This window comes from Rhinichthys klamathensis, unplaced genomic scaffold (genome assembly GCF_029890125.1).
Source record: "Rhinichthys klamathensis goyatoka isolate OS25496 unplaced genomic scaffold, OSU_Roscu_1.1 h1tg000040l_1, whole genome shotgun sequence".
In the NCBI taxonomy this organism is placed as follows: Eukaryota; Metazoa; Chordata; class Actinopteri; order Cypriniformes; family Leuciscidae; genus Rhinichthys; species Rhinichthys klamathensis.
In genome coordinates this window covers 8299651-8321714 of record NW_026606587.1, presented here as the reverse complement: position 1 = coordinate 8321714, position 22064 = coordinate 8299651, and the positions used below count along the sequence as shown (strand labels likewise).

The 22064-nt window shown below is 42.9% G+C and overlaps 1 protein-coding gene across 1 annotated transcript; it reads left to right on the top strand.

Annotated features, from left to right (window-relative positions):
- Positions 1-2837: 2837 nt before the first annotated feature.
- LOC130082009 (cytosolic sulfotransferase 3) lies at positions 2838-22064 on the top strand. The gene is made up of 8 exons (XM_056246747.1): positions 2838-3049; positions 10163-10301; positions 16333-16461; positions 20173-20273; positions 21139-21265; positions 21500-21597; positions 21681-21855; positions 21940-22064. The coding sequence occupies exons 1-8, from the start codon at positions 3026-3028 to the stop codon at positions 22050-22052; spliced, it is 906 nt and encodes a 301-aa protein (XP_056102722.1). The 5' UTR covers positions 2838-3025; the 3' UTR covers positions 22053-22064.

Genomic DNA, 22064 nt, shown 5'->3' with positions numbered 1-22064 from the left:
ATGAGTGAATACATTGATGTTTTTAACGTGACATATGAAGCAGGTCGCGATTGCTAATGAGAGACAGATATCAGCGTCACACGCGAGTCCCGCGGATATAAAGTAACAAGGACATTTCATTCTACCGAACTACCCGCAAGTGCTGATTTAATACTCACACAGGTCAGTTTATTTGACGAATTAAACTTGTGAGGTAACGCACCGCTGTTTCACTTGGTCTACGCTATCACACTAAACTGCATTTGAGTGTGTTGAAAGTTATCATGTTAATCTATGTGTTAGTTTGTTTGTATGAGACCACGTAGATCAACATTAGAATAACATTTCATCATGTTGAGCTATATAACATTGATTTGTTTTATGTACATTTGCTCACCTGTCTAATAAAGTACATACAAGAGTGGCGTCTCTGTCAAGTTTTTCACGGACGTGGAGCTCTCGGCATCTCGAAAACGCCACGCTGATGTTGATCCTCGATTTAGTTCTACCAGAAAGACTCGGGGGATAGAATAATGTATAAAGCATTAATTTATTGACAGCCCAGCAAGCAATTATTTATAAAGTTCTTTGGCGTTGGCCCCGTCCGTAGTGCATAATCCGAGGTTAGCGGATCTGCTTTTCCTGCCTGAAGACGAAGGCCGGGGTCGCAGCCAACCCCCAAAAGTAGGTGGATTATAGATCCACCGGGACGGGGCCCGCCCATCCCCAAAAAATGGTAACGGAAAGTATACCCACCGTTCGTGGATCCTGTAGTTCCTGAAAAATAGGAAAAGGAGTTGGATGAACGATTGATGTGGATACCTCATAGGCCTATAGCTTAAATATTAAGTTGGCTTGAAAAAGCCAACTTACTGATATTGTATTTCAACTTATTAGTGGGTGCTTGCCAAAGGCAAGGCACTCACTATTGTTATTGCTCATACTTATTAGTGGTGCTTGCCAAAGGCAAGGCATCACTATTGTTATCCGTCATACTTATTATTAGTGGGTGCTTGCCAAACGCAAGGCACTCACTATTGTTATTGCTCATACTTATTATTTTCTTCTTCTTTATTATTCCGCCAAAAGTTTGACGTGCTACTCCTCCCGCAGATTTTGTCACAGACACATGAATGAGGTGTCAAATCGTGCGGATTATTGAGGAATGATGTGCTATGACTTTTATAAGCGGTCGGGGGTACGGTGTTCGCCCCAGGGGCGAAAAGAAAACAGGCCGGTTGATTTTGCATGGCACTAGGCTATCAATTAAGAAGCCCTTATCCACCATGATGGCATGTCAGCGGTAAGAAGGTTAATGATCCCTCACTGTTTGAACAACTCTCGGTCACTAATAGACCATGCATAGAGTTCAGACACAAATGTTATTGCACCATGAGGTCCCATTCCTATTAAAGCTTTGAAGGTGCAGTGAGACTTATAGTTTGAAAAAAACTCACTTTGTAATAGCAAAGAGGAAGGTGTTTGGCAATCTTGCGATACATCATGAGTCATGAAAATTATGGAATTCGGTATGTATGATTAAACTAACTCTGATCGCTGTTGAAGACAACAGCAGCTGTTCATACTTATAATTATGTTAACCTACGTTGTTGTTATTATTTCGGTCGGTGTAGCCTACTTTTAGGCTGCCTAGACTACATGCAGCTAGCTTATACAACTCCAATAATATTTATCAACAACGTGGACTAGTGTTTTCAGGACAACGGCAACGCTATTACAAATGCTCATCACAGGCAATATAATCTTACCTTGTATAAAAGCGTATGTCCTCATCGGACCCAGCAAATCTCTGGAGACCAAAGTGAAGTATGATCTTGGTCTGGTCCAACTGCTTCCGTAGATCTTCTATCTTCCTTGTCATTGATGAGCTTGCCCCAGTTTTGCTTCAGCTTTTTAGCTGCTATGTTTTCAGTCAGTCTTCTGAAACTGTCAGTCACTTGACACTTGACAGGCAGCCAATGATAATTACAGGAGCAGAAAGAAAGGTTGTAAAGGGAAATTTAAAAGGAGTGAGGGACAGAAAGAGATAGAATGATTAATAATATTTTTTATTATTAAACATCTAAAAAGAAATTATTTTCTACCATGAACAGCCTAAATCCTAAAAAATAATGCTGGGTATAAAATGGTGTTGAAATACATTCCTAAGATTTTTCTTTACAGAGTTCCAGGATTTCAGAAAGAAAACAGCCTAGCTGGAACTAATCTGGAACCACAGGGGGAAAGTGGGGGACACTTCTTGGAGTCTGCAAGAAAAACACTAAAGTCCCGTACCAACCAAAAACTAGTATTTGAGGGGCTCCACTGGCCCTGGGAGTCTTATTGTCATAACATCATAAATCCATTAAATCAAATTTTTGTTAACAAAGTGTTTGTTTGTTTGTTTGTTTGTTTGTTTTCTAAAAGGTATGGCATAGTCCAGTGCTCTACTTAAAAAGCTATTAAGGAGAAAGAATTTGTGGATAAAGTAGTATATTATAGTGTAACAAAAGAATATCCACCTACATTGTGGGGGCCAGCCAACATCTCCATGAGGAAATAAGAACAATACAAGTCCATAGAAAGTTCAAACAAGTGTGTGTGTGTGTGTGTGTGTGTGTGTGTGTGTGTGTGTGTGTGTGTGTGTGTGTGTGTGTGTGTGTGTGTGTGTGTGTGTGTGTTTGTGTGTTTGACCTATATTATGAGGAACAAAGTCCTAATATTGTGGTGGATATTCAGACTTCAGGCCACACCCCCTGTGTGTAAGTGTGTGGGGGTGGGGTGGAGTAGGAGTGGGACTCAGATTTCATCTGTGATAATCAGTGTGAAAAAGTGAATAGAGGAAAGGCTGTCTGAACTTACATAACTTGTTTTTTTTTAGGTTGAGTGTAAAGTGCAGAGAGAGAGGGGGAAGGAGAGAGAAGATAAGCACTGCATTATTACACCACGTAATATAATTTAACACGGAAGAGCTGCATGAAACATTTGAGGAGAGCAGAAGAGAGGAGCAAACAAAAAGGATCAAGATATACACTTTTTCAACATAATGGAAATCCCAGACTTGTCCTCAGTGAGTAAATATATTTCTTGAAATTGTTTTCAGAAATAACTGAAGAAATACCTTACCTGATGTATAAATCAAAAGCTGTTTTATTCACACTTGGGTGTGAAAATTTGGGAATGAGGATGGGTGAGTTGAGGAATGAGAAATCATTGACAACATATGATTTGGAAATAAAGAAAATAACATGATTGCAGTTTAAAGGCACTACTGTACTTTCTGTAGAGTATATTTTAAATGGTGTAGTCTCATTTATCAACTTTGTCAGGGATATTTCTGCCATTAATCAACATTAGAAATATAATTATGAAATAATTGTGAAATATAATTTTATTTATAAAATTGATTGGTAATATTTTACAATAAGTGTACATAATCATGTGCTAATTACTTGAATTAATACTTCACCATGAACTAATGAGTAGTGAATCAAGAATGAGTAAAGGGCTATAAGGGGAAGGGGGAAATATTGTGGGAGTGGGTTAAGAATGTTCCTTCCTTTTTCCCCCCTTTTTCTTGTTACATCGATTTTCTGTATATTTGTTATAAATGCTAATGAATAAAGTATTTAACAAAAAAAGAATGAATAAGCTAACCTTAACTACGACCGGAGTCATATGGATTCATGCGTGTATAAAGGCAACCTAAATGATAGTTAATGCATTAATTAACATTTAGGGGTAAAGAAAATCAAATAGGCTCTATAATAATCGACAATAAGTACTCTGACTTTGAATAAAATGTAAATAATTGTAATTATATAATTATAATAATTATTGAATATCATGTGAATAATATTGTCCTAAATTAAATGTTTGCCATCTGCAGCTTTATGGCCTACACTGGATTAGATGATTAATGATTATTTTATCTAATCAAACTTAGAAAAGCACACTAATAATTTGAAAAATAACAACAATTTAACTCAACCTACTGGGTCGATCCAACCACTCCGTTTACTTTCTTTAGCTGAACCAGTATCTAAGAGTCTAAGTATTTTAAATCCATGACGCGTTTCAATGTAAAACTCTTGATGCTTTCTTAAACTGTTGAAAAGGAGCAGCAGGATGTAGGATGATGATGGTTCTGTACAAGACAGAAAACATCTCGGTTACGTATTTAACATCCGTTCCCTGAAGGAGGAAACGGAAACGGAAACGTTGGAACGAACTGACAAATTGGGATCTTAATTTATGACCTACACTGTAGTCTTCATATCGGCTGGAGGGCGATAGTCAAATCAAGTCAAGTCACCTTCATTTATAAAGTGCTTTTAACAGTATGGATTATTTCAAAGCAGCTTTACAGTGATAATAGAAATTACCGTAACAGATTGTTTAGGCTTTACCACAAGCTCTAGGATAAAGTTATTGTCCAGCTAAAGATAGTCTTGATTGATTCACTTCCGTTGTGAAGATCATTATTTATTAACTTATGCTAACACGACACCGTTCTAACAGAAAAACCCTTAACACGCTCCGGCCGCCCATCCACACAAAACAGTGCCTGGTGTCTCGAGAACGGACTCCCTGAAATAGGTTCGAAGGGGCAACCGATTATCCGTTTTCTCTGCGCAAACCTCAAAAACGCAAACCCGCGAAAACGCAGACGGCGTGCACATGCGCATCATTTGTTCAGTCGATAGGTATGCGCGTTTTGAATATATATGTGCGCAGGCGTGTAGTCCTTCTTCACAAATCAACCCTCAACAAACTACTTGTCTGGCCTTAAATATTTATAATACATAAATTTTTGTCACATCTGCGTAGCCACGCAAACCCGAATTATCCCGACAACGTTTTATCTGTACAGAGGTAAAAAGAAGGAGGCCTTCACAGGGGAGAGTCTAGTTGACACTTCAGGACTGCGTTGTCATCGTGTCCAGGCGCTGGTCCTTCCTCAGATCTGGATACAGCCTGGATCCGGCGGACTGCGGTAAACCTCGGGATAAACAGAGAGACTAATATTAGCGTAGACGCCATTCTTCTTATGATGTACCAAGTTCATCAGGATTTATGGGAAGTGTTCCCGGTCCCGGCTGATCTAAACTATGCAGCCTAACATTGAATTATAGAAGTCTATAATGTGTTATGTGTTTGCTAGGCCAAAGAGATGTGTTTTTATTCTAGATTTGAACTGACAGAGTGTGTCTGCTTCCCGGACAATGTTAGGAAGATTATTCAAAAGATCTGGTGCTAAATAGGAAAAGGATCTACCGCCAGCATTAAATTTTGATATTCTAGGTATTATCAACTGGCCGGAATTTTGAGATCGCAATAGACGTGAAGGACGGTAACACTTTACTTGAAGGGGTGTATATAAGACTGACATGACACCTTCATAATCATGACATGACACATTCAATGAATATGAAGGAGGTTTTATGCATGTTTATGTCAACTGTCATTAAGTGTCATTCGCTCAATTATGACATTTTAATGCAAATATGACATTGTTTGAGATGTCTTTGTTATGACAACTTCACATAAACCAATGCATCATAACCTGTCAGTGTCTTGGTAATGACAACTTGACATTACCAAGACAACATAAATTGTCATAAATATGTCATAAACATGGCATAGCAGATTAATTATCAAACTTAAGAAACCACTTAGCTTTATGGGTTAACATTACATTAAACTGTCATTTGGTTGGTTTTGACATTGGCTGTCATAAGGCCATTATAACTGTGTCATGAATATTTTTCTTGACCTCAACTTCAGTGGTACAAATTGAATTTGTCATTAAAAGGTTATAATGGCCTCATGACAGCCAATGTCAAAACCAACTACCTGACAGTTTAAGGTAATGTTCACCCATGTTAACTAAGTGGTTTCTTAAATTTGATCATTAATCTGCTATGTCATGTTTATGACATGTTTATGACAGGTTGTATTGTCTTAGTAATGTCAAGTTGTCATGATAAAGACACTGCAGGTTATGATGTATTGGTTTATGTCAAGTTGTCATGACAAAGATTAGGAGCTACTTTTAGCCTTAAGATGTTTTGTGAATACGGACCCAGATCTGATATATACATGGCAAACCTTGAATGTTTTAACAGGAGCCTGAGTGTCACCTTACTGGGATCATCATTTATGCGTCCATCAATGACTGCATAGCCATCTTTGCACTTGCACTTTTGGCCACAATTTAGCATGAGCTTTGAGATTGTCCTTTGAAAAGTATTCTTCAAACTGGATGTTCATCTCTTTACACACTCTTGCCTCTCGATTTTTTCCACACATTGGGCCCAGTGCAATTGACTTTGTACAGCGACGCATGTATCATTCGTATTTTGCACCCGTTTTTTTTTTTTTTTTTCAATCCCTGGTGCTATTTTGGAGTTCCAGAAAACAATTGCACCACTGACCAGAAAAAATCTAGTCTAAAGTCAGTGGCGTGTTGCGCATACATTCAGATGCTATTTTAAGCGTGCATGCTTGGCCATAATACAGAGTGTGAACAACGTGCATACATGATTCTCTCATCTACACATATGCATTTTACTTTTTGCAAATGATACATTATTATAAGGAAAAATATTAAAACACGAGGGAAATCATTGTTGTGTCCACGACGATGGGAAAAATAGGCATAAAGCTTACACATTTACCCCAATTATTATATGCATGTTTAACCGAAGCTAATTTGGGTGCGTTTGTCCCATCCCCAATGTCTCTTCTCTTTCTTTTACAGCCCTGATTAGAACATCGATCTCCTCGGCTGTGAACCGATTCTGAAGCGCGCCTGGTAAATGCGCTGTTATAATAGTATTGCGCCATGGAACAAGCGCACCTCGTTCATCATGCTCTTAAAGGGAATGTGATATGACGCTCTTATTGGTTTGTTTCCCGTTACGCCCAAACCACACCTATGAATAATGAAGCTACTTCAGACCAACCCCTTTTAGATTTGCGTCGAGCGCAAGAGTCATTTATCCCGCCGGTTAAATAGCAACAGCGCCGAGATCCGCCCACAAAGTTACTTGCGCTTTGCGCTTGACACTTGCGTCTTAGATCGTTAAAATAGGGCCCATTGTCTCGAACAGTCCGTTGAGCTGAGACGCCAGGAAAGGAAGTGAGGAAAGGAAACAAGGTTGCACAAATAAGAAATGAGAAGCAATAGTTGCAGGGCTCTCAAGTTTTGAAGACAGGCAAGGGTCAGGGGGTCAAAGAAAGAGAGAGAGAGAGAGAGAGAGAGAGAGAGAGAGAGAGAGAGAGAGAGAGAGAGAGAGAGAGAGAGAGAGAGAGAGAGAGAGAGAGAGAGAGAGAGAGAGATTATGACTGGTGTTGTTTATTGTAAGTGGTTGTTGCCTTTTTGGACTCCTTTATCATTTGTGGTGTTGGCTCCCATTTGAAACAGTTCGGCTCAAAAGCCCAGCCATTTTCAGGGTCATGATTGAGGACAATGTCCCCTCCAGAGACAAGCTGTTTCGTGTTGAGGTTTTGTTCAAACCGACCATCGAAAATACCCTCTCGGCTTCAGCATTAGAATGTGGAAGCTCTGAAACCAAGGCTGCGATCTTTGATAGCCTCCCAAATTGGTTCAAGCCAGCACCGTCTCCTCCTCTGTCTCCTCCTCTAATGGGCCTACCCTTTTCGCCACCTTCTCTGGGCCAGCATCCTCTAACCTGGCCTTTTTAGGGGGCTTTCCTCTCAGGGCAAATGAGAGAATGCTTAATTGCTTTTTACCTGACATCTTTGAAAGACAGATGCAATGATTAATGCATCCATGCCCAGGATATAATTATAAAGTATGACATGATTTTAAAAGTGACCTATAACATCAACTATGCAATACACTTTATTTTATTTAGTGCTAATAAAATTATTAAGCCTATTTGGAGAGAGAGATGTTTATAATGTGACAATATGTCAGTCATCGTGTGATAGCGAAAATATAACTAGGCCTAGACTACTTGTTCTGAGCAGGTGTTGTCAGTGAACAGGCTGTAAAACTGTTGGCTAAGTTACAGACACTCATGAAAAACTGATGCTAATTATCTGGGAAACATTCTCTAACAGCAGTCAAGTTGTCATTGTTTGTGTCAAACAAGTTGTGAATTTGTTGTAACATTAAAACAGGAGATCATGACTTACTCTGTGCTCAAAGTGATGCTCAGAGCTCCAGTGGTTTCCTCTGTGGGTGAACGAAACTTTCGGAAGATGTTGTAGCAGAATTAGGTGAACAATTCCAGGATATGCTTTTTTTTCATTGGTTGTTGCGTTAAATCTTACCCAGATACAATAGTGCTATTTTCTGATTGGCTATTGTGTAGCCCCTTTCTTTTTTTTGATTGGCTGATAGGTGGAAGGCTTGACGCATAAAGGGATATTTAGATATTTAGGGATATTAGTGCATTTAGCCTCTTATACATTTGATAAGGATCCATGTAAATAATGGTGACCTAATGTACTATCCAATGAAGTTTATGATGGAGCTGCAGATGGCAAAATTTTACATTATGACAATACTAAACTACTCTGTAACACTTACACGTTACTGCATCTACTAGTAATAACAGTAAATTATGCATAATTACAAGTAACTGACCCTAAACCAAACCCTAAGCCTAACCGTAAATCTACAGTAAGTAGGGGAGAGCCGGGACAGTTGAAACACTTTTCAGATAAGCGTCGATTTCTAAGATAAAGTTACAGATAGATTTTTTTTGTGATCAACAACTCAAATATGTGTTCTCTTAGTATCATGTGTTATTCAGTAGAAATATAGAATGATTTAAGTAAAAATTGACTTTGAATGGTAGTTGTGCTTTGTTTCAATCGTCCCGCCAGAATGTGGCGATTGAAACACAGGGGTGGGATGGATGAAACATAACAGTTTAAACGGTAACTAATCATCTAATGCTTGTTTTTATGAACAATACCTGACAAGTAACTTATGTGCATATTGTTACAAACATATTTTGTAATTTATTTTCATTTTAAGGTTCATATTAACATTTTTGTACTGTCGCCCAATAAACAATAGGCGATAAGCCTTTGCGCATTTTGCGTAATCTTTCTAATAGGCTATTTTGAAGGAGACAGACAAATCTGTTTACAATGAATTTTCTTACATTTATTCCTTGAGTCATATTGAGTCATATTGAGTGATTGAGTCATATTGAGTGTTTTCCTATGACCAGGTTTAACTGACAGGAGTCGCTGTTTCAACCGTCCCGACAGCGCCTCCTGCCAGTTAAACCTGTTTTGTTCTTAAACTAAAAAACTCTGATATTACACACTTAAGGGTGTGTTGCAGTACTAATACACCTGCCGTATTATCATTACAATGGCACATGAAACAATTAATACAACTTGTCAGTCAAAAAAAAAGTACCACACAGAAAGAATTCACTAACCACACACTCAAAAACAGCTTTCCGGCTCTAACTTTAAAATGGCAAGACATAAAGAAGAAATGTTTTCGCGGGTCTGGTAGTCATTGCGTGCTGACGAAATTTGATGTACGACGTGAGTGGTTTTCAAGGAAATCATAATGTTTCATCCGTCCCGTGATTCAATCGTCCCGGCTCTCCCCAACATGTAGTTAATTAATATTACTCAATACTTATTTGAGTACAGTAAGTACAATGTAGCTATAGTACATCACCTTAAAAGTGTAACCAATTATTGAAGTTTAATACAAAGTCAGCGTACTTCTTGTATATTCTTACGAGAGTAAGAATATAGTCTGTTTGGTTTAGTTTTCCCCTAAATGTTAATTAATGCATTAACTATCAAACATATACTAACAATGAAGTTAAAGTTGTCGTTATTCATGCATAAATCCAAATGACTCCAATCATAGGTAAGGTCAGCTCTTCATTTATTCTTGATTAGTTTGTGCGTTCTCTACTTAGTTCATTTTGAAGTAAGTATTGATTCAGGTATTAATACATAGTTATTCATGTATCATTCAGGTACCAAGTTAGGACAATTAAAAGCATGATTGTTTTCTCCATACTTATTACATACTCTATTAATTGATTTTGTAACTGAAATATTGTTTTCTAACAGGTTTTGACATTGACTGTTTATGGCCAGTGATGATTATTTAATAATGACCATGCAATAAAGCTTCAGCATTAAACTGAACTTTTTAATACTACAGATGAAACTACCTAGTCGACCTGAGTTGTTTGATTTTGAGGGTGTTTCTATGATACACTACTTCACTGACAACTGGGAAAAGGTGAAAAACTTTCAAGCAAGACCTGATGACATTCTTATCGCCACTTACCCCAAAGCAGGTAAGGGTGCTGCATGAACTTTTACAGGTTTAAAGAAAAATAGCCACTGTGCTTTTTAGCACAGATAGCACAGATTTTTTTTTTTATTCAGCAAAGATGCATTTAACTGATCAAAAGTGATGGCAAAGACAATGTAACTAAATATTTCTGTTTCAAACTGTCAACTGTGAAATAAATAAGAAATGGGTTACACATTATAATTACCATACAGTAATAAAGTATTTACAAATCATTTTCAAACTATTAGTTTATAGTTAATTAAATGTTTATAAACTGTAGTTACATTAATACATTAATAGATTATATACAAACGAGTTAATTCATTGTCACTGTAATTAATAACTTATTGTTTAATTAGCTTATATATGAAGAGTTAGGTTACACTTTTTTAAGGTGTCTGTGTTAGTGTAATTATACATTAAGTAGTGATTAATAATAATGAACTACATGTACTTACTAAAAGGGTTAGGATTAGGTTGTGGTTAAGGTTAGTTGCATGTAATTATGCACAATTTAAAGTAATTGCTATAGTAGCTACATGTAATATGTGTAACAAGCACACTGTAAAATAAAGTATTACCTAGAGTTAGACAATGGTTTGTTAGCAATTTATTAACCGTAAATAGTTCTCACTTTAGGTTTGTAACTTGTATATTCTGTTTTGGCTTAATTTAATTTAATTCATAGGTTCCTGTTTGCCTGTGTTCCCTGTCATTTGACCTAGTTTCCAGTTTGTTCCCTTGATTAATCATTCAGTGCACCTGTCATTCAATTAATTGTCTCTTTAGTTACCTCATTTAGTCTGATATATATTCTCCCTGTTTTTGTTCAGTCCTTTGTCCTGTCTCGTCAGTGTTTTACAGTGGCTGAAGCCTTTCACATTTTATAAACAAATTAAATTAAATGTAGACTACACACTTGCACCTGATGCCCAAATGCCCATTTAGTTAATTTGGCTACAAGTTCCAAAATGAATTCCTCTTCATATGACCCCTTTAAACACAACAGTATGAACTATGAAAATAGGGCTTTGGTATGGTAATATTAAATGTTTTATCTCTTCAAACTGACATTTAAAACTTTCAGTACTACTGATATAATTTTATGAATGCTAGTTCTTATCTTGTTATCATTGTTCTCTTACGAGAGGTTCTCTCGTATTGCGTAAGTTTAGCTTACGCTACGGGAAAGATTCATCTTCTCGAGATATTGAAGCCAAAAATGATCCTTAATTTTGTATATGTTGTCAACGCAGTGCAGCAGCTAGCAGACCTAGAGCGGGCATTCTAGCGCGCTCATAGGCTGCCCTGCGGGAACTGCACAGCCTACCAGTGAGCCCGACGTGACGTCACGCGCCCTCGCCGCGTCCTAGCCCGCCAGAATGGGCGTGGCTTAGCGTATATAAGCGGGGCTCGGAGGCTGATTCTCTGATTTTCATCTCTTCAGCGAAGCTGCATGCATCGCTGGACCTTGAGAAGCCGCCGCCGCTGTTGAAACAGCGACAAGCCAGACAGTGACTGAGGAAGCCGGCCGTCTTCGCCACCTTCAGCCTTCCGAAGCGAGCTACGCTATCCGGCGTCGTATCCTTTTTCTTATTGCAACCAAGCATCTAAAAGAGCACGAGCATCTTTTTAAAGATGCCTCGGTCCACTTGCGGCTCGTGCAGAGCCCCGCTCAGCGTCGGAGACCGTCACGTTATATGCGCTCTCTCCCTGGGCCAGGAACATGCTGCTCTTGCCCTCTCTTCGGGAGGATGTGAGCACTGTGAGGAGCTTCCGATGTCGACCCTGCGGGCTCGACTCGAAGCCTTCCAGGACGAAGCTATCTCTCCGCCCTTTGCTGGACCGCGCAGGAAAAAGAAGTCCCTCCCTCGAGCCTCACCGACGCCCTCCCCGCCTCTTCTCACCAACGCGCAGCCACCGGCTATGGCCCGCCCTGCCGTCGAGTCTGAGGACGACGCGGATGGACCCGCCGCAGGAGATAGCTGTTCCATCCTAGCTTCGGATAGCGAGGAGTGGTCGAGCTCTCAGCGCTCCGCCTCCTCTTCTATTCGAAGAGGAGCTCACAAGCGCTCACAAGCGCTCATGCTTACTGACACGCGCTTCGCCAGTGCTGTTAAACACACGCCACAAAGCGCAAGCTCATGACGGTCAATCTATGGTTGTAAGTCACGTGTCCGCCCACGAGCGCCCGCGCTTACAAGCCTGCACGCCTCTCAAGGCGCCGCTCGCGCATCACAATGTGATCACAAAGCTTCCCCCATTCTCAGTAATCGGGAAGCTGCATATAAAACAGCCTGTCACTGTTTTCAGCGAGCCGCCCCATATAAGTACACAGAGCGCGCGCTGCGCCCGCTCCTCCGGTTCAGTCTCTCGAGCCCGCACAGTGCGGCGTCCGGTCCATTCTACCCTTAGCTGCACATATAAAAGCATGGGAAAACATCCCAGGGGTATCGAAGTGGGTGCTAAGCACTATAAAGCGGGGTGCGTTACAGTTCGCTCGCCGTCCCCCTCGCTTTCGAGCGCGGACCGCGACGACAGTGAAAGCAGAAGTAGCACACCTACTTCGCTCGGAAATAACAAAACTGCTGTGCAAAGGGGCCATAGAACCGGTACCGCCTTCTCTGAGCGAGTCAGGCTTTTACAGCCGTTATTTTCTCGTGCCCAAGAAGGACGGGGGACTCAGACCCATACTGGATTTGAGGCATGTGAACAAAGCTCTTATGAAAAGACCGTTCAGAATGCTTACAACCAGACAACTCCTCGCGCACATTCGCCAGAGGGACTGGTTTATATCTCTCGATCTGAAAGATGCCTATTTCCAGATTCAGATAATACCCCGTCACAGGCCATTCTTGAGATTCGCCTTCGACGATCGGGTTTATCAATACACCGTCCTGCCGTTCGGCCTGTCTTTAGCACCCCGTACATTCACGAAGTGCATGGACGCGGCTATCGCCCCCTTGAGAACTCAGGGCGTGCGAATTTTGAACTATCTGGACGATTGGTTGATTCTAGCACAGTCAGAGACAGAGCTATTATCTCACAGAACTGCGCTTCTCAGCCATCTGAAATGCCTAGGTCTCACGGTCAACTGGACCAAGAGCTCATTACTGCCCAGTCTGTCAATTTCCTTTTTAGGAATAGAACTGGACTCAGTGACCATGACGGCTCGCCTGTCAACACAGCGCGCGTGCTGCGTCCGGCAACTGGCCATGTCATTCACGGCGGGCAGCGTTTCCCCTCTGAAAAAATTCCAGAGGATGCTAGGCTTGATGGCTTCAGCCTCGGCGGTACTCCAGCTAGGTTTACTGCGCATGCGCCCGCTACAACACTGTGCCACACCGAGCTTGGAAGTCGGGTCGCGAGCGGATCAGAGTGACTCAGAGCTGTGTCACAGCTCTGCAGCCCTGGTCAGCGGCCGACTGGTACCAGAGGGGAGTGACTATGGGGGCGGTCTCATACAGGAAGGTCATCTCGACGGACGCGTCCAACTCAGGTTGGGGCGCCATCCTCGAGGGCAGACCAGTCTTCCGCCTGTGGTCAGACCGGGAAAAACTCTTCCATATAAACTGTCTGGAAATGATAGCGGTCGAGAACGCGCTGAAACGCTTCCTCCCGCTCATACAGGACCACCATGTTCTAGTCCGCTCGGACAACATGTCTGTGGTGTCCTATTTAAATCGCCAGGGCGGTTAGACCCAGGAACCTCTGCAATCTCCTCGTTTGGTCTCAGCACCATCTGCGCTCACTGAGAGCTGCACATGTGCCGGGTCACCTGAACGACGGCCCAGACAGACTGTCCAGGGACAGCGTTCCCCCGGGAGAATGGTCCCTGCACCCCCAAACAGTCCAGTTATTATGGCGCCTTTTCGGCAAAGCGGAAGTCGACCTTTTTGCGTCACAAGACAACGCTCATTGCCCGACGTTCTTTTCAAAGGACAGGGACGCGCTGGCCCGGACGTGGCCCAGCCGCCCGTTAAATGCATTTCCTCCGGTACCTCTGTTACCACAGGTGATCAAGAGAATCAGGGAAACGCGCCATTCAGTGCTCCTCATAGCCCCGCAATGGGAGAACCAGACTTGGTTTCCAGAGCTAATGCGGCTGTCACAGACAGCCCCATGGCCTGTCCCACTGAGAGCAGACCTCCTCTCTCAAGCACACGGCTCGATCTGGCATCCCCACCCGGAGCGCTGGTCGCTACACGTGTGGGTGATCAACGGGTATCCATCGCACTGCCAGACGCAGTAATGAACACAATCTCGCAGTCTAGAGCACCTTCTACCAGAAGGCTCTACGCGTCCAAATGGTCTGTGTTCTCTAAGTGGTGCACTAACAAAAACCTTGATCCGCGAACGTGTGGGGTCCCGCGGCTGCTCAGTTTCCTTCAAGAGCTGTTGGATAGGGGCGGATCCCCCTCCACGCTCAAAGTCTATGTGGCGGCTGTCGCAGCATTCTCTGAATCAATGCACGGCCAGTCGATAGGCAAAAAACGAGCTTATCATCCGCTTCCTCAGAGGAGCCAGAAGGATGAACCCCCCGCGCCCCCCCTCGGTTCCTATGTGGGACCTTTCACTAGTCCTAGAGGCCCTGAAAGCATTCCCCTTTGAACCCCTGGACACAGCGGACTTGAGATACCTGTCGCTCAAAGCTGTTTTTCTGATCGCACTGTCATCAGTCAAACGCGTGGGGGATTTACACGCGCTATCTGTAAGCGCGTCATGTCTTGAGTTTGGCCCGAATGACTCAAAAGTCATCCTCAAACCTAGACATGGTTACGTTCCCAAAGTGGTTGGCACGCCATTCAGAGCACAGGTAATTTTTCTATCGGCTCTGCCAGCATCCGATAGTGAAAGTGATGTTAATCTCCTCTGCCCAGTCAGAGCTCTGAGATTTTACGTTATGCGCTCCGCCCCATTCAGGCGCTCTGAGCAGCTGTTTGTTTCGTTTGGTGGGCGCACTAAAGGTCTCGCCGCCTCGAAACAGAGCCTGTCTAGGTGGATAATAGATGCAATCGCAGCCGCTTACACGGCAAAAGGTCTGCAGTGCCCCTTGGGCATCAGGGCTCATTCCACTAGAGGCGTGGCCTCGTCGTGGGCATGGTCAAGTGGAATTTCCATTCAAGACATATGTGTGGCGGCGGGCTGGTCCTCTCCGTCCACCTTTGTCAGGTTTTATAACCTAGAAGTTCCCGCCCTGCAGGCGAAACTGCTGTCTGTTTAAGTGAGAGGTTAGCCCTGTCCAGATATTATCATGCGCAGACTACCCTCACATGAATTCAGCTCTTCTGGTTAAGCTGCACTGTTTCAGGCTATGTGCTATATATGCCTATGCACCAGCCACACGCGGCCGCTCTGTATTGCCTGTCAGTGCTTGTTTACACGCGCGTATACGCTTCATGGTACTCGCGCTTATGTACATGCATGTTATTCCCACTTTCTGGGTTCACAGAAGTGTTGTGACTCATGAGGTGGATGCGGGCACGCACGGCGTGGACAATGGGTTCCCGTAGCGTAAGCTAAACTTAAACTAGCAATACGAGAGAACCTCTCGTAAGAGAACGTACTGGTTACTAACGTTACCTCGGTTCTCTCTAGAAGAGGGAACGAGTATTGCGTAACCTGCCGTGCTAAACGCCACATGCGCTATTTCGCTTCAGTTGATGAAAACCAGAGAATCAGCCTCTGAGCTCCGCTTATATACGCTAAGCCACGCCCATTCTGGCGGGCTAGGACGCGGCCGTGACGTCACGTCGGGCTCACTGGTAGGCTGTGCAGTTCCCGCAGAGCAGCCTATGAGCGCGCTAGAATGCCCGCTCTAGGTCTGCTAGCTGCTGCACTGCGTTGAAAACATATACAAAATTAAGGATAATTTTTGGCTTCAATATCTCGAGAAGATGAATCTTTCCCGTAGCGTAAGCTAAACTTACGCAATACTCGTTCCCTCTTCTAGAGAGAACCGGAACCGGGGTTACGTTAGTAACCAGTACGTTCTGTTTCTAAGAAAAGGTTTTATACTCATGTTCCTCTAGGTACCACCTGGGTTTCATATATTCTTGACCTTCTGCATTTTGGTAAGGATGCTCCAGAGCGCCAAACTTCCCAGCCTATCTATATGAGAGTGCCATTTCTGGAGTCATGTTTTCAAGTGATACAATCAGGTCAGAGACCACAGATTAATGAGTGTTCACTGAATTAATAATGTGTTTTTTATGTTGTTGTTGTTGCTTTGTCAATTTTGATCACTGTCTCATTTTATGCTCCTTTACTTCTTGCTATTCCATATTCCACATTTTATAGTCGTGCATCATGGATTCTGTGTGCCACATATTCTGTAATTTATATTCTGTGACAGATTGATTTAAATCATCTGCTTTTTACTCAGAAAAGGTGAAATGCCTATTATTATCATTCCCTGAGCACACGCTGAGGTCCTCTGCTGGCTTTGCTGTACACATGCTGCTGCAGTTACTGTAAATAGATATATCTGTAGCACCGATAATATTTTACTATATTAATTGTGATAATTAAGCATCAAGGCAAAAATATTCCCATTTTTATTTATTTTTTTAACACTGTATTCAAAATCCAGTGGACTATTTGCACAACTTCTTCAGTGTTCTACATAGTACGAATCAGGCAGTTCCGGGAAAAGCATTCATATATTTTCTCACTAACCTGTGGGAAATCCAGTGCTGGTCTTCTTATTAAGGTTTTTTTTTTCCTACTTATTAATAATAATCTATACCTGTTGACTTTCCATTTATAAATGACGTTGAAAAGCTGCAATAAAGAAATGGTGTGTGTGTGTGTGTGTGTGTACATTATGGGGAACAAAATGTCCCTACAAAGATGGCAATATCCGAAATCCTTGTCACTGTGGGGAAATTTTTGGTCCCCATGAGGAAAACAGCTTTGCGTTAGTTTCTGACGCTTATGGGGGACGGACTGCTAAATGCTGTGCCACCAGCGCAGAACGGAAGCCGTCCTGTGAGGCCATAGCCCGGGGCCGCAGCCCGGGGCCGTAGCCCTGGGAATGTCTAAGAGAGGCTACTAGAGATTAAGGCCTTAGAATGTCCAGAAATGGCAGACTCGGGTTCAGAGACCAGAGATTGAAGGTATGATCACCTTAGAGGAACGCCTGAGGGCAGGGGCCAATCTAGGCAGACAGAACCCGTGCCTTGGATATCCAGGTTGTAGAACCTGATAAAGCTGTGCCGCCGCACAGATGTCAGCCATGGATATCCCACAAGACCATGCCCAGGAGGAAGCCATTCCTCTGGAAGAGTGGGCCCTCACCCCAATGTGGCACTGGAATTCCAAATATTTGTATCTATCGCGTCCACTATCCAGTGGGACAGTCTCTGCTTCATAACTGACAGAACCTTCGAGCGGCCTCCGAAGCAAACAAACACCTGCTCCATCTGCCTGAATTGGCTAAAGCGCTCAATGTACACGCTAAAGGCCCTCACTGGGCAGAGTGGGTGTGCTGTCTGCTCTTTCTCAGCAGAAGGGAGAGCAGAAAGTTAGATAAATTGTGGCCTAAAGGGCGTGGAGAGCACCTTTAAGCTCATAGCCTTGGTTTAAGGACAACCTTGCTGTTGTTTGGCCCAAACTCGAGGCAGGAAGTCTCCACTTAGGAGAGGAGGTCTCTTCTCAGCGGGATTGGCCAGGGTGCTGCAGATAGCAGCTGGACCATTCTAGTAAACCACGGCTGGTTCTGCCAGAGTGGTGCTAAAAGCAGGACTGAGCATCTGTCCTCCCTGATTCATCTGATGACCTGAGGGAGCAGTGCTACCGGAGGGAAGGCATAAAGGCACAGAGGGGGCCACTTGTGAGCCACTGCGTCCCTTTCCTTCAAAAAGAATATTGGGCAGTGTGTGTTCTCTCTCGATGCGAAGAGATCCACTTCTGCCTGGCCAAAAAAGCTCCAAATCATGCAGACTGTTTGGGGGTGGAGTCTCCATTCCCCTGGGGGCGGCCCATTCCGGGACAGCATATCTGCTCCTGTATTCATGGAGCCTGGCACATGTAAAGCTTATACTGAGCGGAAATTGTCCTGTGCCCACAGGAGGAGGCGGTGTGCCAGTCTGTTCAGTAGACGGCACTTGAAACCGCCCTGGTGATTTATACAGGCTACCACTGTCATGTTTTCTGATTGGACTAGAACATGGTGCCCCTTGAGTAGTTTCTGAATTTCTTCAAGGGGAGGTTGCTCCTCGATCTGAACGGTGTTGCTAATTGCTGAATTTTTCAGGGAGCGATCCGGCGAAATCCATGCCCGCATTGTGGACGAGTCGAGTGCTGCCACCAGGAACGCAATTGGCTGGGGGACAGTGAGCTCTTACTCGAGTTGATTGTGAACCGCAGGCTCTCTAGATAGTTGAGAAGCAGAGATCTTTGCGCGCACAGTTTGTCCTTCGATTAGGCTAAGAGCAGCCAATTGTTGAGGTAATCCAGGACGCAAACTCCCCACTGTCACAGATGGACGCTTTGGTGGCGGTCCGGCCTTGGCGGGACTTAGCCTTCTCTTCCTTGAGTCCGAAGCATCAGGACTGCTTGGGCGGCTCAGGGTTCAGCTCTAGCCTAGGGTGGTGTCCCTGGCGCTTAGGAAATGGGTAGCTCTTTGCTGGGCGGAAGCGCTGCTTCACACCCGCCTTCTGCGGGGGCTGAGCGGGCTTGGTCACCGGCTTGCTGAGTCGGCGTCGATCTGAGGTGACAAGCAGCAACTGAGGAGCCTGCTCTCTTTGGCAGAAAATGACGCATTGCCTGTGATGTTTTCTGTGCTGCTGTGAAGCACTCCCTGAAACCATCCACTGCAGGACCAAATGAGCCTGAGGGAGCGACCAGGGAGTCGAGGAAGACAGTCTTGTCAGCATCCTTGATCTCCGTCAAATTAAGGTGGCGCTAAAGGACCACCAGATTGGCCATAGCAAGCCAGATTGCGTGGGCTATGGATTTAGTGGTGGGCAGGGCAAGGCCAGTTGTGTTGCGCTTTGAAGGCCGCCGGGTCTGGGCCGTTCTCATCCATGTCACGGAGGAGCTTAGCCTGACACACTTGGAGGACCGCCATCGTGTGGAGGGCAGACAGCTGACGCACTCAGAGTGCTCATCCGAGGGATGTAGGCCAGCCCTGCATGAGCCATATTCGTGGTGCGACATTTTGCAACAAACGCCGCTTGCTTTTTTAGAAATGAAATATACTCTTTTTAATTGGCTTGCGCCATGAAATTTGCTCTTTTCGCAGCTTGCACTGTGAAAGTTGTCGCCGGAAAAGCTGAAGGAGAGAAGCCATTGGTCCGCTGCAAAAGGCTGTTCTCGACGGCGTGTAGAAAGCCTTCTTTTTCTTCAGAGTTAGCGAGGAGATGTGCCTTCGCGCTGAAGGAGGGAAATCTGACTAAATGGCCTTTTTGCGCAACTTAAATAGGCAGTCAGCCCTGCCCTTTCTGGCGGGCTGAAAAGCCATTTGTCTGTGAAAAGCACAGATGTGCACCACTCAGGCTGATTCTCCAAGGTATTCTGAGAAAACTGAGTTTCCCCATAAGAGTCAGAAACTGACACAATGTGAGTGACCCATATTGAAAGGGAACTAGTGAGCTGCAATATTTGAAAACAGAAGTAACAAAGCTCAGTGCAAGTTGTCCAATGGCTCACATTTTTGAAGTGTGAATGGGTATGACGCTAATATGCATGATGTAAACTGGATTGTGATTCCTTATACCCAGCATAGTTTTGTTCTGTGAGGTCCATTACCAATATAAACAAATTAGAATGGTATTGTTTATTTACTGTATGTCTTGGTTTAACCACAATGACAACTAGGATACTGAAGGATACTAAAATTGGAACTACATTTTATTTGTCACTTTCAGGGACAGAGCTGGCTGATAATCTGCCCACTTCTCCTCGCCTCATCAAAACTCATTTGCCTGTTCAGCTTGTGCCCAAGTCCTTCTGGGAGCAGAATTCAAGGGTAAAGTATATGGGCTCCTTTCACTCTGTGATGTGATGTAGGTGACAACATGTAATCAATCTATCATAGTATAATGTGAATCTCATCATACTACCAAACTTAAGTGCACAACTTAGAAACATGATTTAAATGAAGGAAAATTCATAGATGGGTGAACAATAAAAGGAAAATACAGAAGATCTGGTGGATTTATACATTTTGCTGGCATGGTTTGGACCCACTTGTCCCTTTTAGATCAATAAAGTATTGTTGAGTAATCACCTTTATCCTTTGATTAAACATTTTTTATCCTGGTGTAAGTGGTCTTTTCCGGGATGACAATGAGGTCACGCGAGATAACACGAGGGCTCACTGAATCTTTTTATGAGTATGAAAAAAAAATGTATGGCATACAGTATGATCTCAATCAGTCCTCACATCTCAATCCAGCTGAACACCTATGGGAGATTTAGACTGATGTTAGGACAGCACCATCACCACCATCGAAATGAGGAAACATCTTTTGGAAAAATGGTATTCCATCCCTCCAACAGAGTTGCAGGGACTTGCCGAATCAGTGCCAATGTGAATCTGTTCTGGCAGCACGTGGTGGGCCAAACACATTAAATATCAATTTTCTCTAATAAAGAGTGACTTAAGTTTCGTCTGTGTTTGATAGCACTGCAGCGTGTTTTGTCAAGTGAAGTGAACTTGAACAGATACTGTGTAGCCTACTCAGTTAGTAGGGATCAGTAAACCCAGCATAGGGACCCTATGGATTGAAACACAGCTAAATTCCCTCTATTTAAGACAGCATTAGTTGTGTAATTAAGTGAATGTAATGCAAATCTTGTTTCTTGTCATAATTTTTGTACACTTATTTCAGATTGTGTATGTAGCTCGGAATGCAAAAGACAATGCAGTTTCCTATTTTCATTTTGATCGAATGAATATGGCAGAACCTGAACCAGGAGACTGGAACACCTTCTTACAGAAATTTATGGAGGGAAAGAGTAAGTAAAATATTTTGTACAGTAATGAAATTAAATCATATTAGTCAGTTACAATGGGTATAACTAAAGAACCATTTTAGTGTCAGGAAATTATATTAAATTATTATATATTAGTATATTAAAATATGTTTTTATACCTACAAAACCATTTGGAGAAAAAAAGGTCAAATATATCTACATGACCTACATGAATCAAGAATTTTACAACTGAGGAATTGTTTTAATATTCCCTAGATGTGTTTGGTCCTTGGTTCGACCATGTCAGTGGATGGTGGGAGAAAAAACAGACATATTCTAACTTACTCTACTTGTTCTATGAGGATTTGGTGGAAGTAAGTTCAGTTCATAATGTGACATTTTTATGAAGCATAAAATCAACATGAAAGTTTAATGTGATTTTCCATGTCTTACTCAGGACACTGGACGTGAAGTGGAACGTTTGTGTTCCTTCTTGGGTTTGTCCACTTCAGTTGACGAGAGGGAGAAAATAACAAAAGGGGTTCAGTTTGATGCCATGAAACAGAACAAAATGACTAACTATTCCACTCTCCCAGTCATGGACTTCAAGATCTCACCCTTCATGCGGAAAGGTTAATAAACCACTGATCTAATTTAGACTTCTAAATGATGTCCTATTATTTGCTTTTATCTTTTCTTTGTTTGTGTTACAAAAGGTAAAGTTGGAGACTGGAAAGGTAACTTCACTGTGGCACAAAATGAACAGTTTGATGAAGTCTACAAAGAGAAGATGAAGAATACCACTGTCAAGTTCCGCACTGAGATATAATACTTGAGTTCT

Coding starts and splice junctions, on each gene's coding strand:
- LOC130082009 (XM_056246747.1), top strand. CDS start 3,026: ATGGAAATCCCAGACTTGTCCTCA. Junction 21,266..21,499: donor GAAATTTATGGAGGGAAAGA/GTAAGTAAAATA, acceptor AATATTCCCTAG/ATGTGTTTGGTCCTTGGTTC. Junction 21,598..21,680: donor TCTATGAGGATTTGGTGGAA/GTAAGTTCAGTT, acceptor TGTCTTACTCAG/GACACTGGACGTGAAGTGGA.